Below are 15,999 nucleotides of genomic sequence, written 5' to 3'. Positions count from 1 at the left end.
TCTCTTCTTTCTCGGCTTTCTCAGTCTTATCGTTGCTTTTGTATTATCATGTTATGGTCGTATGAACAACTGTTATCTACTGAACAATGATAATGATATGACATTGTTAACTACAATTACTTGGTGCAATGTTATCTATTTACATGTAAATTTAAGTAGAGTTTGGCAGATGTTCAAACATTAATACATAGAATGTGTTTCTTTACTTTCTCGCAATCAGAATTTGAAAGTACAGAGAGACTGCAAGAACATGATCTGGAAGAGGTCCTTTTAACCTACGTGTGAATTGAGTTTTGATATGTGATTGTTATTATGATGCTCTAATGTGACAGCTCTTGATGAACCTGTCAGAGGAATCAAGATACTTAGCCCACAGAGGGCGTAGATGAGGAAATGCTTTATCAAGGCAAGGATTGGCTCTTCCATTGAAATGAACAACAGCTGCACTTTCTGCATCAGAAAAGGTTGTTTTCTCTTGGTACCCGAGACCAAGCATATGCCAGAACGGATCTATTGTCTGGACATGGCCGTGGAAAGCTATCATCCCTGTAGGCAAATGGCCTAGCATGTACTCATAAAGTTAGTCATTAGTTCACGATCCTAAATTCTTAATTGGCAAGACAAATAATTCAAACTCGATTATACTAACAACTAACGGATACAAAATGAAACTAATGGCATTCAAAAGAGAAATCAATGTCCGAACCCCTAGTTGAATATAAATGCCTTAATAGTTGATAATGGCGTCTTAATAATGCAAATTTTGTGGGAGATATGGTCTGTTTACGGAAATTTAATTTCCCTTTGGATCAAGTCATCAGTTTCACATCTCAGCCAATTGTTTTCATATGCTTGCTTTTGAAAAAGTTTCACTAAAGGCATGAGCGTTCAGTTTTCGATTTGTTTTTTCACGTTTTAATTCTAGAGATATAAGAACTGTTCAGTTATTTATAAAATTTGGCAAGGAGTAGGTTTAGTTATTTTGGCTTTGGTTCGGTTTGAGTAACAGTGTTATGAACCAGTAAATATCTGTTAAGTTTTTTTTTATTTGGTTGCGATTTTTGGTATTGGATTAAATATCGGGTAAATGAATAATTTAAATATTTACGATAAAACTATTTGGCTATTCAGCTATTTTGGATAATTCATATAGCTCTAAATATTTTGGATAAATAAGTAATTCAGTTTTTTGATAGTTGGTTTTATAAATAGTATCTTTAGAATATGTGGTAACTTAAACTAAATATAATTAATATTTTAGATATATAAACTGTATTCTAAATATTCATATTCATTTGTTTCTCCGTTTGGTTCGATTTTGGATTCGTTTTTACAGTTCAGTTTTGATTTGGTTTTTGGTTCTCAGTTCTCATATTACATATCCATGACTCAAAATTATGCTTTTTCTTGTTACATAAATCTGCCTTAACACATTTTCTCGTAGGTGGTTAAGAGCTTGACAAAAGCATCAAACTGGTGTACTTAAAAAAACTAACTTATAATAATTAAAATTGAAAGCTTGTAAAAAGCAACAAGCTGGTGTTATGAAAGGGTCTAACTTATAGTAATTAAAATTAATTAATAAAATCATAATTAAAAGTGCTGTAGCCAAATTTTCAATTTTATAGTTTAAATATAATTATACTATAATATTTTTAAACAATTGCTTATTCAATATTAATTAGTTTATTGCAACCATATCTGAGTCATGTATTTTAAAAATATTTGCATGGTTTATATGGTTCTAGACGTATAGTGGAACCGTACTAATACTCAAAACGGATTTTTTTTTGAACTTTTAAGAAAACATTAAATTGTCTCAAACAAACTTTATCTCTGAAGCCATCAACATAGCGCACTTGTCTGGACTTATTCTTGGATTCACCCTATTGGGTGAACCTTTAAGTTCACCAACCAATAGAATTGTGTTATTTCATATTTGATATCTTTTAAAAAGGAAACAAAATATTGTCAAACTATATTATTTTTTTAAAACTAATAGGTAAAAAAAATAAATAAAAAATAGCAGTAACTACAAAAAAAAATATTTTTAACGTCGTCAGCGAAACATTAAACCCTAAATCCTAATCCCTAAACCCTAAATCTTAAACCCTAAACTCTTGGGTAAACCCTAAACTCTAGGATAAATCTTAAACTCTAAATCAAAATCACTGAACACTAGAACACTCAAGGGTTTAGGGTTTAGAGTTTTAGGGTTTAGTGTTTTTATTTAGAGTTTACGATTTATCCAAGGGTTTAGGGTTTACCCAAGGGTTTAGGGTTTAGGATTTAGGGTTTAGGGTTTAGTGTTTTGCTGACGACGTTAAGAAAAAATTTTTTAATTATTTTTTCTGTAACTACTATTTTTTTTTTACTTTTTATTTGAAAAATATAATATAACTTGACAATATTTTGTTTCCTTTTTTAAAAGATATCGAATTTGAAATAATGAAATCCTATTGGTTGGTGAACCTCTAGGGGGTGAACCCAAGAATAACTCTTAAAAATCTCGAGACTAACAAAAATATATTACAAATAAACATATACAAATATATGACATTCCGCGCGTAGTGCGGACCGGCCCTAGTATATTTATAAAAATATAATATTTCTTTTTTTTAAAAGATAAATTTAGATATTATAATTAATTCCCTTAAACTGAGGAAGATTCGTTTTTTTTTTTCAATTTTAAAAAGATTTCCACGTATTTTAGACAAAATCGTGAAAGTCGGCATCCTGCATTTAATTAGTGAGATTTTTTGTATGTGTTAGTTTATGTCCCACAACTTCTTTTCGTTCGATTTTTGTTTCCTTTTTTTTTTTTTGAACAACCTTTTTTGACCGTCCCGTATTTTAATTCCTAGGATAAATCATTAGTTTAATTAATATCATTATTATTTTTTATTTTGATATCTATATATTTATCATGATATTTAAAATCATGATAAACATGAACCTATTTTACCGATATATATACTAATATTTTTTAAAAATATATTTTAATATATAATAAACATGATATTTGGGACATTTAATTAATGAATAGATATTAATAATATATACCGATAATATCATCATTACTTTTCTCTCATTTATAATTTTATTTACTAATATTATAGCTAATATCTCTGATTTTTGCTGAAAATATTGATTAAATACAAATTATTATAATATTTATATATAAGTATACTAATATATCTGAATTAATCAGATTCAATAGTTAATTTGCTTATTTTTAATCATTTCCATAGTTATAGGATAAATCATTAGTTTAATTAATATTATTATTTAATTTATTTATTTTGATATCTATATAGCTTATTTGTCATGATTTCCATAATTTTAGGTAATTTTGCTTATTTGTCATGTTTTAATTAGGTTTAAGTTGAGTCATTAATTTATTAATAGTTTTTAGTCGAGTTCATAATTTAATAATTTAAATAATATAACTATAAAATATGTAATTATATATATAATTATTTTGATTTTGCTTATTTGTCATGTTTTCCATGATTTTAGTTAATTTTGCTTATTTGTCATGTTTTTATTAGGTTTTAGCTTGGTCATTGATTTATTAATTATTTTTAGCTGAATCACTAATTTATTAATTTAAAAAATATCCGTAATGAATTTTATATATAATTAAAAACGAGTTTTGATTTAATAATATTTAAATCTATATGTTATATTAAAATTATTATTTTCTTATTTGTCATATTTTATTAGGTTTTAAGCTTTTATATAGGTCATTGAGTTATTATTAGTTTTTAACTGAATATTTATTAATTTTCACAAAACCCGTAATGAATGCGCAATTATCGTAGGAGCTTTTGGAATGTTTTGACTAGCAGGTATTATGCAAGGATAGTAATTAAATAATTAATTATAAACTAATATAATAAAATTGTGAAAATATATTTAAAAATTATGAGAATTCTTGTATACAGAAAGAAAGATCTCAAAAAAATGTAGTAAAACAGAGAAAAAAAAAAATCTCAAAGAATTGGAGTATCTATACTATTATTTATGAAGTGATATGGCTTATTTGTCATATTCTCCATGATTTTAGTTAATTTGCTATATGAGTGTTTTAAATCTTTTAACACAATAATAAGTATATAGTTTGATGAACGTTTTTTTGACATATATAAATAATTTGATGTTTGATTTAACTATTTAAAATCATAAATAATAACTCAACTTGTGACTGAGTTCAAAACAAATTTTCTTGCTTTTACTTTAAACCAGTTTAAGTTTAATTCGTGAAACACTATAGCTTCAGTTGGTGACCACTAGAAGAATGAAAAAAATAAAAAAATATAATTTCATTTGAGGAATTGAAAAATAAAAAAAATACGAATTTTTGTTCAATTTGTTCCTTATAAAAATTGCACAAAAAAATTTTTTCTTATAAATTCATACCTTGGAAATTTAGAAGAAAAAATTGGGATCTGCCTTTCAATAACTTGACTAAAATTTCAACATAACTGGTATAAATTTTGAGGAACATAGAATTCACCATAATGTTTTTCTTTCAATATGTTCACCAATTAGTGTTTTATAATGCCGAATTTTGGATTAATAAGACATAAAATAATAAGTGTTCGTAAGATGATTATGCCCGCATGTGTGGGCAAAGCAGCTAGTTTGAATGAATTGAGAAAGCTAAACCTAGTTAGAAATTATAAAAAAGTTGTACTATGGTATTTGAACTTTTAAAAGTAAAAAAGTATTTGATTTCTCTTTTCCTTACCGAGGAGGAAAAAATGAGGAGGAAAAAATGAAGATACAAACCACATATCTTTTCGACTTCCAACACTCAACCGTTCGATTCCCTCCTTGCAGTGTTTCTTCATCTTCTTTTTGGAATAAATGTATCTCTCTCTGTGTAAAAAGATCTAATAAATATATTTGCATAGAATTGGAAGAAACTGAGAAGTCTTGTGATTGCAGTGAGAGTTAAAAAAAAAATGCAGCGACTGTGGGAAGTGAAGGAAAAGAAGGAGAAGAAGGAGAGAATCATCAAAGGAAGAGATCTAGTGGATGTTGTCTTCTCATGGTCTGTTCGTGATGTCCTCAACTCAAAGCTTTACAAAGGAAAGGTTCTGTTTTCTTCTTAGAATCCTAAGATATATTTACCCTTATTACCTCTTTGCGTAGGTGCTTAGTGGATTTTCTGTGTGTTTTGGTTTAATAGGTTGATAAGATCCCTAACACATTCCAGTCAAGCAAAGAGTATTTTAAGTCATTTGTTAATCCGATCATCGAAGAGACACATGCTGCTTTGTTGTCAAGTATGGAAACTCTTAGAAGAGCACCAGCTTTCAAAGTTTGGGAAATCAAGCCAGCCAAAGATTTTAAACCTCCCAAGAATCTTTATTACGAGGTTACTTTGCAGACAGTGTCTGATAATACGACCAAGGGAGATGGGAAACTGTTGGAGTTCAACGATCTCATTGCAGTGACTGATAACAAGCCTTGTAGAATCGATGACTTGAGATGTTCCAATGAGCCTTACTTGCTTGCTCTTGTTTGTGGAGTGAACGAAGATAACCCACATTTGATTACTATTTTGGCTTCGAAACCCATCGTTTTCGAGGAAGGTCACATGGAAACAAGAAAGAAAGGCAAGGGTGTGAAGAAAAGCCTAAGCCTCTTTTGTGTTTATTTGACCAACATGATGACCAATATTCGTATTTGGACCGCCTTGCATCCAGATCCTGAAGGTGGAAACTTAAAGCTTATATCTAAAGTACTTAAAAGCCACAATGAGGTAATTATTATGAATCTTTTTTTTTTTTGGTAAAAGTAATAATTATGAATTCACCTGAAGCAAATAAAATTCAATTCTTACAAACTCTGTTTCTTGTGTAGGTTGGTGGTGAAAGTTGTGTTTCTTGCCAAGAAAACAGTGAGAATATTATGCCAAATCACATAGAGAAAAGGCTGCGTTCTTTCAAACTGAATACATCTCAGGAGGAAGCGATTTTGCGTTGTCTAGAAGCCAAAAACTGCCGCCACTCCAACAATATCAAACTTATATGGGGACCACCAGGGACCGGGAAGACGAAAACAACAAGCGTTCTGCTTTTAAACCTCTTTAAAATGAGATGCAGGACACTGACTTGCGCTCCAACTAACATAGCTGTTCTGGAAGTTGCTTCAAGGGTTGTGAAACTAGTCTCCGAGTCATTGAGGCTTGGTGGATACGGTCTTGGAGATATTGTCTTGTTTGGCAACAAAGAAAGGATGAAGATCGATGATCGGGAGGACCTTTTCGATGTTTTCCTCGATTACCGAGTTGATGAGCTCTATGACTGCTTTCAGGCTTTAACTGGATGGAGAGCAAATGTTCAACGCATGATCTCTTTGCTCACTGATCCAAAAGAAGTGTATCGCCAATCCTTCATCGAGAATGACAAGCGTCGTCCTTCGTTTAAAAAGTTCGTAGAAAAGAGGTTTAGTAAACTGAGGACGGACTTGCGTTCTCAGTTCTCAACTTTGTGTCTGCATCTACCAACTGCTTCGCTCTCCTTTCAAGTCGCGGAGAAAATGAATGCCACTAATGGTCTACTTAGAGCTATGAAAGTTTCAGATGTCGTTAGAGTTTCCGGGAAAGAAGATACAAGAAAGCAAGATTGTGTGGAGATGTTAGGATCGATTTGCGAAAGCATCGAACTTCCTGATTTCATAGGGAAGTTCGGACTTCAAAGACTCTGCTTAGAAAACGCGTATCTGATGTTCTGCACAGCGTCGAGCTCTGCCAAGCTACACATGAGCTGTCCGATACAACTCCTCGTAATCGACGAAGCTGCTCAGTTAAAAGAATGCGAGTCTGCGATTCCTTTGCAGCTTCCAGGGCTTCGACACGCTGTTCTAATCGGCGACGAGAAGCAGTTACCTGCGATGATACAAAGCAAGATTGCTTCGGAGGCTGATCTTGGGAGGAGCTTGTTTGAGAGATTGGTGTTGTTGGGTCACAAGAAGCAGTTGCTGAACATGCAGTACCGGATGCATCCTTCTATTAGTATTTTCCCGAACCGAGAGTTTTATGGTATGAAGATTTTGGATGCTCCTTCTGTCAGGGTGAGAAGTTATGAGAAACAGTTTCTCCCTGGGAAAATGTATGGGCCTTACTCTTTCATCAACGTGCCCTATGGAAGAGAGCAGTTTGGACAAGGGTTCAGTTCGAAAAACATCCTTGAGGTCTCTCTTGTGGACGAGATTTTGTCAAAGCTGTACTCAGGTATAACACTAATCTTGATTCTTGATTGGTTTTTCAAAGTTGGTGTCTGATAATGTGATACTAATTAATCTTGCAGTATCAAGAAAGTCGGGAAGATCGATAAGTGTTGGTGTGATTTCACCTTACAAGGCTCAAGTGTTTGCAATTCAAGAAAAGATAGGCAAAAAGTATGATACCAGTGAGAAATTCACAGTGAGTGTTAGGTCTGTAGATGGGTTTCAAGGTGGTGAAGAAGATATTATAATAGTCTCAACCGTTAGGTCTAACGGTAAAGGAGCCATTGGTTTTTTATCTAACCAACAAAGAACCAACGTAGCACTCACACGTGCGAGGTATCTAAACACTTATCTCACTTATGCTAATTTTGTGAAACTGTTTTTGTGTTGTTCTTGATCCATTAACTTCGTTTTGTAGATTCTGCTTATGGATTCTTGGAAACGAGTCGACTTTGACCAACAATAAATCAGTATGGAGTCGGTTAGTAGATGATGCTAAGGCACGACACTGTTTTCATGACGCATATGATGATGAATCATTAGCTCGGTGTATTAAAAGATCAGCAACAGCCCTTGATGATCTTGATAAGCTTCAGAACAATAAGCCTCTTTCCTTTGAGAATTCGATATGGAAGGTATTAGACCTCTTGTTCTCTTTTTATAAGTTGTTTTAAGCTTATCAATGCAAAATTCTAATTTTTTTTTTGTAATCCATTTGTGTGTTTATTAAGTGTCTTCATATATTGTTTCTTTAATTGTATGGGATATCATCTTAAATATGAAAACAAAATATTTCCATCACTACTATGCTATTCTTCCTTCTCTGATCTTTTTTCCTGCAGGTCAAGTCTGGCTTAAAGAATGACATTATAAGCCATGTATCAAGATCGTTTGCGTTGCTGAGTGTTGTGGATGAAACCGAGGCACCGAACCAATCAAGCAAGACTTCTTTGATGAATCTTTTCGTAATTCAGGAATTTTTGTATAAATGCAGTTCTAATCATAGTCGCTAATTTTTGTTTCTGTTTTGCAGGAAACAATCGAAGCTGAAGAATGTGTGGAAGATTAGAAGAAAGGTTCAACTCCAAATATCTTGAGACAGTTTATTCTTAAAAGTATTTCCCGAGTATCAAGAAGACTTATTAATCTTTCCTTTCTTCCTTTTGTTTTATAAACAAACTTTAGTCTGCTTCTCTGCGTGGGTGGATGGATTTAAAGCAAAAGTAGTTTCTGTTTTCCAATATTTTTGCTCAGATGATTCAGCTTAGTACATTAATCCAAAGGAATCGTAAAACCTATTTCTAACTGAGGCAAATTAGACTTTTAAGTTTCTCAAAATGTTTTAAATTATATATTTTTGAAATACTTATTCTTGGTTTCACCAACAAATAGGATTGTGTTATTTCATATTCGATATCTTTTAAAAAAGAAAATAAAATATTGCCAAATTATATTATCTTTTTAAAATTAAAAAGTAAAAAGAAATAAATAAAAAATAGTAGTAATTACAAAAAAAAATATTTTTAACGTCGTCAGCAAAACATTAAACCCTAAATCCTAATCCCTAAACCCTAACCCCTAAACCCTAAACCCTAAACTCTAGGATAAATTTTAAACTCTAGGATAAATCTTAAACACTAAATCAAAATCACTAAAAACTAAAACACTAAAGGGTTTAGGGTTTAGGATTTAGGGTTTAGTGTTTTTATTTAGAGTTTAGGATTTATCCAAGGGTTTAGGGTTTACCCAAGGGTTTAGAGTTTACCCAAGGGTTTAGGGTTTATCCAAGGGATTAGGGTTTAGGATTTAGGGTTTAGGGTTTAGGGATTAGGATTTAGGGTTTAGTGTTTTGCTGACGACGTTAAAAATATTTTTTTAATTCTTTTTTCTGTAGCTGCTATTTTTTTTAATTTTTTTAATTTTAAAAACATAAAATAACTTGATAATATTTTGTTTACTTTTTTAAAAGATATCGAATTTGAAATAATGAAATCTTATTGGCTGGTGAACCTAGAGGTTTGCCCCAGGGGGTGAACCCAAGAATGACTCCACTATCAATCAGACTTCTATTACATTTTAAGAAGACATAAAACTTCTCATAATATAGAGCAATGATGTTTTTGATTACCTTTGTAAATTGCTCATTATTATTAGCTTTGAGAAATAACAATGAACAAATTAAATCAAAATTCAAGGAAGAACAATTTAAAATTCTAAACGGATTATAGAGATAGAATCCGGTACGAAAAGAAAAGAACTTAATTTATGTCGACAACTGTTGTTGTAATATCACTGCATCATATTCACCGATACCTACCAGAAGACCGAGTTCGGACTCCAATGAGTCAATGACCATGCCTTCCATTGAGGAAGAACCCTAAGATATACGATAAAAGACACCGAACTAACGCATATGAAGCCAAAAATCCCCAACAAAACATCACCAACTCAAGATCTACCAAAATTAGAGACAAATATAGAAAGAAAACTCTACCATGACATACCGTTATTTTTTTTTAACTTCAACAGATTTTATTAACTTGAAATAGTTTGTACATAATCATTATGAAGAAATCCAGTAATTGAAACTAGAGGACAAAAATGAAAATAGAACGTATTTCCCAATAGAATATGCTCTTTGGCAAGCTTATCAGCAATCTGATTCCTATCTCTTCCAATCCAACTGAATCTGTCATCTTCAAACTTCCGAGACCACCATCTTATCTCTCGAATCCAGTTATACCTATTAAAATGCAAGACTTTACCATTGATTGCATTGATCAACTTTTGACAATCACTTTCAAATATAATTTTCTGATAACCTCGGCTCCAGCAGTGTTGCATAGCCATGATCAGACCTTGACATTCTCCTTCAAAAGCAATTTGCACCACCTTTCCTTTCGCCTGAACTGCACCTAAATAAACACCTATGTCATTTCGTATCACCCATCCAGCTTGGCTAGCCATAGTTTCTATAACGTCCCGACTGCCCACAGCTAATGGGCCATCCACGCCCGCTCTCTCGGCCCGTGGACCCATCCCGTTCCAGTGATCGGTCCGTTTATTTTTCTAAAAGCTCGAAATCATTGTTTACTGACCCTTCAATCACCACCCGACCTTTTTCCATGCTTTGGTCTTACTCGCACGCTATCGCGAATCACTTTCCGATAGGTCACCCATCCTTCCACTACGCCAGCTCAAGCACGCTTAACTCTGGAGTTCTTTCAGGATGTGCTCCAGAAAAGGTAAGCCAACTTTGGTGACATAGGTAGCCAAATCAATTCACTTAAGACTTTTTCACATATTAGAACTCGGGATATTACAATTCACCCCTCTCAAAGAACGCAACGTCCTCGTTGCGCCCCACGACAGGTCTCAAGACGCCTCTCAGGTCAGAACCGAGATGGCTAACCAGCTCTGATACCACTTATAACGCCCCGACCGCCCACAGCTAATGGGCCATTCACGCCCGCTCTCTCGGCCCGTGGACCCATCCCGTTCCAGCGATCAGTCCGTTTATTTTTCTAAAGGCTCGAAATCATTGTTTACTGACCCTTCAATCACCACCAAACATTTTCCCATGCTTTGGCCTCACTCGCACGCTATCGCGAATCACTTCTCGATAGGTCACCCATCCTTCCACTACTCCAGCTCAAGCACGCTTAACTCTGGAGTTCTTTCAGGATGTGCTCCGGAAAAGGTAAGTCAACTTTGGTGACATAGGTAGCCAAATCAATTCACTTAAGCCTTTTTCACATATCATAACTCGGGATATTACAATTTCATCAACGAAAAATCCATCAGCATTACATTTAACCCAACCATCCGATGGCTTCTTCCAAAGTTTATCCCTAGTTGATACAGCTTTTCTTCCTCCACCTTGTTGGTTATATTGACTACGACTAATAGAACTCCATTTATTAGCATATGTCTTTGCTTGTTGTAAAAGGGACCACTAGTGGATATTCTTCTGTCTAAATATCAATAGATTTCGGATTTTCTATAATCTCCAAAAGATACTTATTGGTAAATCCTTAATATGTTGCAAACCAGTCGATAAATTACAGTTGATGCAAGCTTCCATCTTCTCTTCAAGCGAGCCGTTTGGCTTAGTATTATTCTACTAACCACTCCAGATGATCTCCATATCATCTGAGCATATGGACAATCAAAGAACAAATGCTTCTCTGTTTCTTCAGCAGCACAACACCGGTGACATCTATCATACTGTCTAATATGTCTTCTTCTCAAATTCGAAAATGTTGCTAAAGATCTTGACAGAATCTTCCACATGAAATGTTGTATCTTCGGAGGTGAAGAACATTTCCAGACTCTACTCTTTATACCAATATCACCATATACTGGAACTGTGGCCTCATTATCTTGTAAATGAGTGCTTAACCAATAGCCTGATTTAACTGTATACAACCCATTCTCATTGTAGTGTCATCCCAAAAGATCAGCTTCAGCCGTTGCACTTATTTTAATTTTGAGTATCTCCTCTACATCTTCTGCATGAACAAATTCCCGTAGCTTATCTATGTTCCAGCCAGACCCATCTTCCTGTATAAAATTACTCACTTTGGCTTCAACATCCTCTATATTCAAACCTCTTGGTGGTCTCGGTGGATGAACATGTAACCACGCATGATTCCACATATCAATTGAAGACCCCTTACCAATAATAACTCGCAACCCTTTCATAAGTAAATCCCTTCCAAACAAGAGAGACTTCCAAGCATAAAAAGCTTTCTTCCGTTGAACAGCTGTGAGTATGGTTTCATTTGCAAAATATCTTGCTTTAAGGATCCGAGACATTAAGAAATTAGGGTTTTGCATAATTCTCCACACCTGTTTATCAAGTAAATCTTGATTAAACCTTTCTAGATCTCTGAATCCCAAACCTCCCTCTTTCTTCGGTAGACAGACTCTCTTCCAAGCATACCAATGAATCCCCTTCTTTTCACCTAAACCCCACCAGAACTTGGCCCGAATACCATGTATCTCCTCGCATATCGCTCTAGGTAATCTGAAAATGTTCATAGAATAAATTGGCATTGCTAAAGCCACCACTTTAACCAAAATCCCTTTCCCTTCATGCGACAGATACTTCTTACTCCACCCTTGCGTAATTTGCTTGACCTTCTCCACAATATATCTGAACATTCCCCCTTTTTTACGTCCAAATTGTACAGGCAAACCCAAATACTTGCCATGCCCCCCCCCATCATTATGTATACCTAACAAGCTTCTCATACGACGTTTCACATCTTCCGAAACTCTGCTACCAAACGTAATAGACGACTTTGCCAAATTTATTGCTTGACCCGAAACAAATTCATACAGCCAAAAAATCTGTTTCAACTTTCTGCCTGCTTTAGGATTCACCAAGGAGAAAAATAATGAATCAATTGCGAACAGAAGATGATTTACTGCTGGTATTGTGGCTGCAATTTTAACTCCCATCAAAGATCTTTCTTCCATCGCCTTATGCATCAGATGAGAAAGAACATCAACACATAGAATAAAAATATAAGGGGATAAAGGATCCCCTTGTCTCAATCCCCTCTGTGGAACAATTAGTCCCTCTGGAAGCCCATTGATCATAACCGAGTAAGTCACTGTCATCACGCATATCATAATCCATCGTATCAACTTAGTATCAAATCCCATCTTCCTCATCGTAATCTCCAAGAAACTCCATTCCAAGCGGTCATAGGCTTTCGTAATATCAGTCTTGACCGCCATATATGAATTTTCCTGTCGTTTCCTCACTTTTAAGGAATGAAAAATCTCATGAGCAACTATAATATTATCTGAGATCACCCTTCCTGGTATAAATGCTTGTTGATTCTCAGATATAATACTACTGTGATGTGTCTTCAGCCGGTTGATAAGGATTTTGCATATTATCTTATAGAAAACATTACACATCGCAATAGGACGAAACTCAGACATACCCGTAGGAGGATACACCTTCGGAATCAAACATATGTTCGTATGGTTATGCTCTGGGTAAAATTCGTTGTTAGAAAAGACCCGCCTCACCTCTGAAATGATATCCCCTTTTATATTTTCCCAATGTTGATGAAAGAAAGATGCAGAAAACCCATCAGGTCATGGTGTCTTATGTGGCCCTATATCAAAAATAGCACTTTGTACTTCCTCTTCTGACACCTCTTTTGTGAGTTCCAAGTTCATCTCAGTAGTAACTTTCGGCAAATACCCCTAAGAAGCTTGTTCATACAGATTTTGAGGATCTCCCACTGATGCATAAAGCCGTTGAAAGTATGATTCTGCCACTTGAGCAATACTCCTATGTCCTCCCTGAATAACATCATCTTCATCCTGAATGGAGTTAATAGTATTTCGAACACGCTTCCCTTTTGCAATCCCATGAAAATATCGTGTGTTTCTGTCCCTAGCTCTCAACCACATTACTCTGCTCTTTTGTTTCCAAAAAAATTCCTCTTCAAGATAAGCTTGATTCAGTTCTTCTTTTATTGTGTTTGTATCTTGAAGAGAAACAGCGTTTGAAGTTGTTGCTATATCCAACCTCTTTCTCAATATTTGTATCTTCTCAACAGTATTACATCTATTACTTCTCTTCCATAGTGATATCTGCTTCCTACATCTGTTGATTCGTTGAGAAAAAGAGACATCCAAAAACCTCGTTTGTCCTGATCCAGACCAACCCCGTGAAACTGTCTCTTTAAACCCTTCTTTATTAGTCATTCTACTATCATAATAGAACATCCGTCTTGGCTGTTCTTTCTCTCTTGCAATAAATGTCACTAAAGGACGGTGATCTGATTCTCCAATATCCAAAAACTCAGTCTCTGAAGCAGGAAACTCCGCAAACCATTTCGAATTTCCCACTGTTCGATCAAGACATCATTGGATAACATCATCCCCTCTTTTACTAACACAAGAGAAACGATTACTAATTGTTGACACATCAGTGAAGTCGCAATGTCGAACCATTGTTCTGAAATCAGCAAAGGAAGCTTCTGATCTAATACGTCCACCCAGCTTTTCATGGTTTCCAAGTAATTCATTAAAGTCTAGTAAAGCAAACCAAGCTTCATTCCTTCGTTGAAACGCTAAACGTTCAAGTCTTTCCCACACCTGATGTCTCATACTAGGCACTGAATGACCGTAAACAAAAGACAAGTAGAAAGAACTTCCATTATATAAAACGGTACAATCGATCAAATTTGGAGAAGAACTTAAAACAGAAAGTTGAACATGCTGCTTCCAATAAATAACTAAACCACCACTAAGAACAACATGAGGGACTGAAAAATAATTAGGAATCTCCAGCTGAGATCCTATATCGCGTATGTGATCATCCTGTTGCTTAGTCTCAGACAGGCAAATGATGTCCGGGAGATATTGACGATGTATCTCCTTTAGGCGTCGAACTGTCGAGTCAATGCCCAATCCCCGACAGTTCCAAGCTGTTGTCCTCATGGTGGAAGTGGTGGTTCAGGGCCCACCGCGCCTCCCATTGAATCATGTGTCTCCTCAACTGGTGCCTTGTTCTTCTCTGCATCTCCATTCTTTATATCGCCTTTATTCTTCTTGAAGCTAGATCCTGAGCTTGTTTCTCCTCTTACATGCTCTTGTTTCCTTCCGCTTCCCCCATCCAGGCCTTCCTCTTCAAACTCTCTTGCAAATCAACTCGATTCCCCACCGGATCTATCGGATTATACATCTCATCCATGAGAAACTCATCAGAGTACATGGTTTGCTTGAACGGCGCATACCACAATTCTTCATCATCATTTTCCTCCTCCAACGGCCTAATGTTTGCTTCATACTCCTCTTGCAAGCTTAGCCGATTACTCGATCATTATTCAAGGTAACACATACATGATTTCTGAATAATATTGCATAGAAAATAGAGTAGAAAGACAAGGGTTCAGGATGGTCTTCTCGTGATAAGAGATGAGGCCTTCTCCCTTACAAGTTGCTAAATTGCCAAAACAGAGTTCTAGTTCTCTTGTAAAACTAGCGTAAAAAAAATAGAAATGATAGCAGAGGCTTTTTATATGGAGGCGCCGGTGGTAAAAAGAGAAGAGAGAAAATCTAAGGCAAACTCCTGAAATCCTGGAGGTTTCCTTAATAGTCGGGAACAGTTAGCCGCTTGCTCTTTTTGGGAACAACCTTCGGATTGATCCTATTGGCTGTTCTGCGTTAGATATTCCAAAATGGCATCTTCTTTCATGGCACTATCTTCTTTACTCTTTCACCTGCTCCAGACCTGGAATGATATCAAATAAGTTAAAATTTAGGACTGAGAATTAACTCAAAGCATGCATAATATGGTGTTAGAAACACCATATATCAATTCCCCAGACTTAGATCCTTGTTTGTCCTCGAACAAGGCAAAACCTCAAGAACAGGGAGAAGAGGTTGAGAGAGAGTGGGAACTCGCTTATCTTCAATAACCATACTCTTACTACAAATCTCGGAACCATACAAGCTGTAGACTAGGACCACACACTCTTACCAGAACGCCCATGATCGCTGTTCGAAGATCAGCTCCATACTCTGTATCTCATACCTGAAACGGGTACACTCTCGAGACAAAACTCCTTAAATTCAATTAAGAGCGGCGTGAGCCTCTCATCACAGGCAATATTCAGGGTAGACGGGCTAGGCGTGGAACATGCTATATTTTTTTTATATGGTGGAGCTAAGAGTATTTAGGGGCTACCAAATTTGAAGTGGATGCAGGATATCGCGCAAAAT

At 35.1% G+C, this 15,999-nt stretch overlaps 1 protein-coding gene across 1 annotated transcript; it reads left to right on the top strand.

Moving 5' to 3' along the window:
• The first annotated feature begins 4,682 nt into the window (after positions 1-4,682).
• Positions 4,683-8,311, top strand: LOC106320887 (helicase sen1). The gene is made up of 7 exons (XM_013759235.1): positions 4,683-5,102; positions 5,198-5,773; positions 5,875-7,246; positions 7,323-7,578; positions 7,661-7,877; positions 8,085-8,207; positions 8,276-8,311. The coding sequence occupies exons 1-7, from the start codon at positions 4,971-4,973 to the stop codon at positions 8,309-8,311; spliced, it is 2,712 nt and encodes a 903-aa protein (XP_013614689.1). The 5' UTR covers positions 4,683-4,970.
• Positions 8,312-15,999: the final 7,688 nt, after the last annotated feature.

Source organism: Brassica oleracea, unplaced genomic scaffold (assembly GCF_000695525.1).
Source record: "Brassica oleracea var. oleracea cultivar TO1000 unplaced genomic scaffold, BOL UnpScaffold01109, whole genome shotgun sequence".
Taxonomy (NCBI): domain Eukaryota; kingdom Viridiplantae; phylum Streptophyta; class Magnoliopsida; order Brassicales; family Brassicaceae; genus Brassica; species Brassica oleracea.
The sequence above is the reverse complement of the archived record's forward strand: the minus strand, read 5'-3'. Positions and strand labels throughout refer to the sequence as shown.

Excerpts from the sequence above, each read along its gene's own strand:
- LOC106320887 (XM_013759235.1), top strand. The coding sequence starts at position 4,971 with ATGCAGCGACTGTGGGAAGTGAAGGAAAAGAAGGAGAAGAAGGAGAGA. Across the intron at positions 7,579-7,660 it reads GTAGCACTCACACGTGCGAG|ATTCTGCTTATGGATTCTTG; the intron begins GTATCTAAACAC and ends TTCGTTTTGTAG. Across the intron at positions 8,208-8,275 it reads CTTCTTTGATGAATCTTTTC|GAAACAATCGAAGCTGAAGA; the intron begins GTAATTCAGGAA and ends TCTGTTTTGCAG.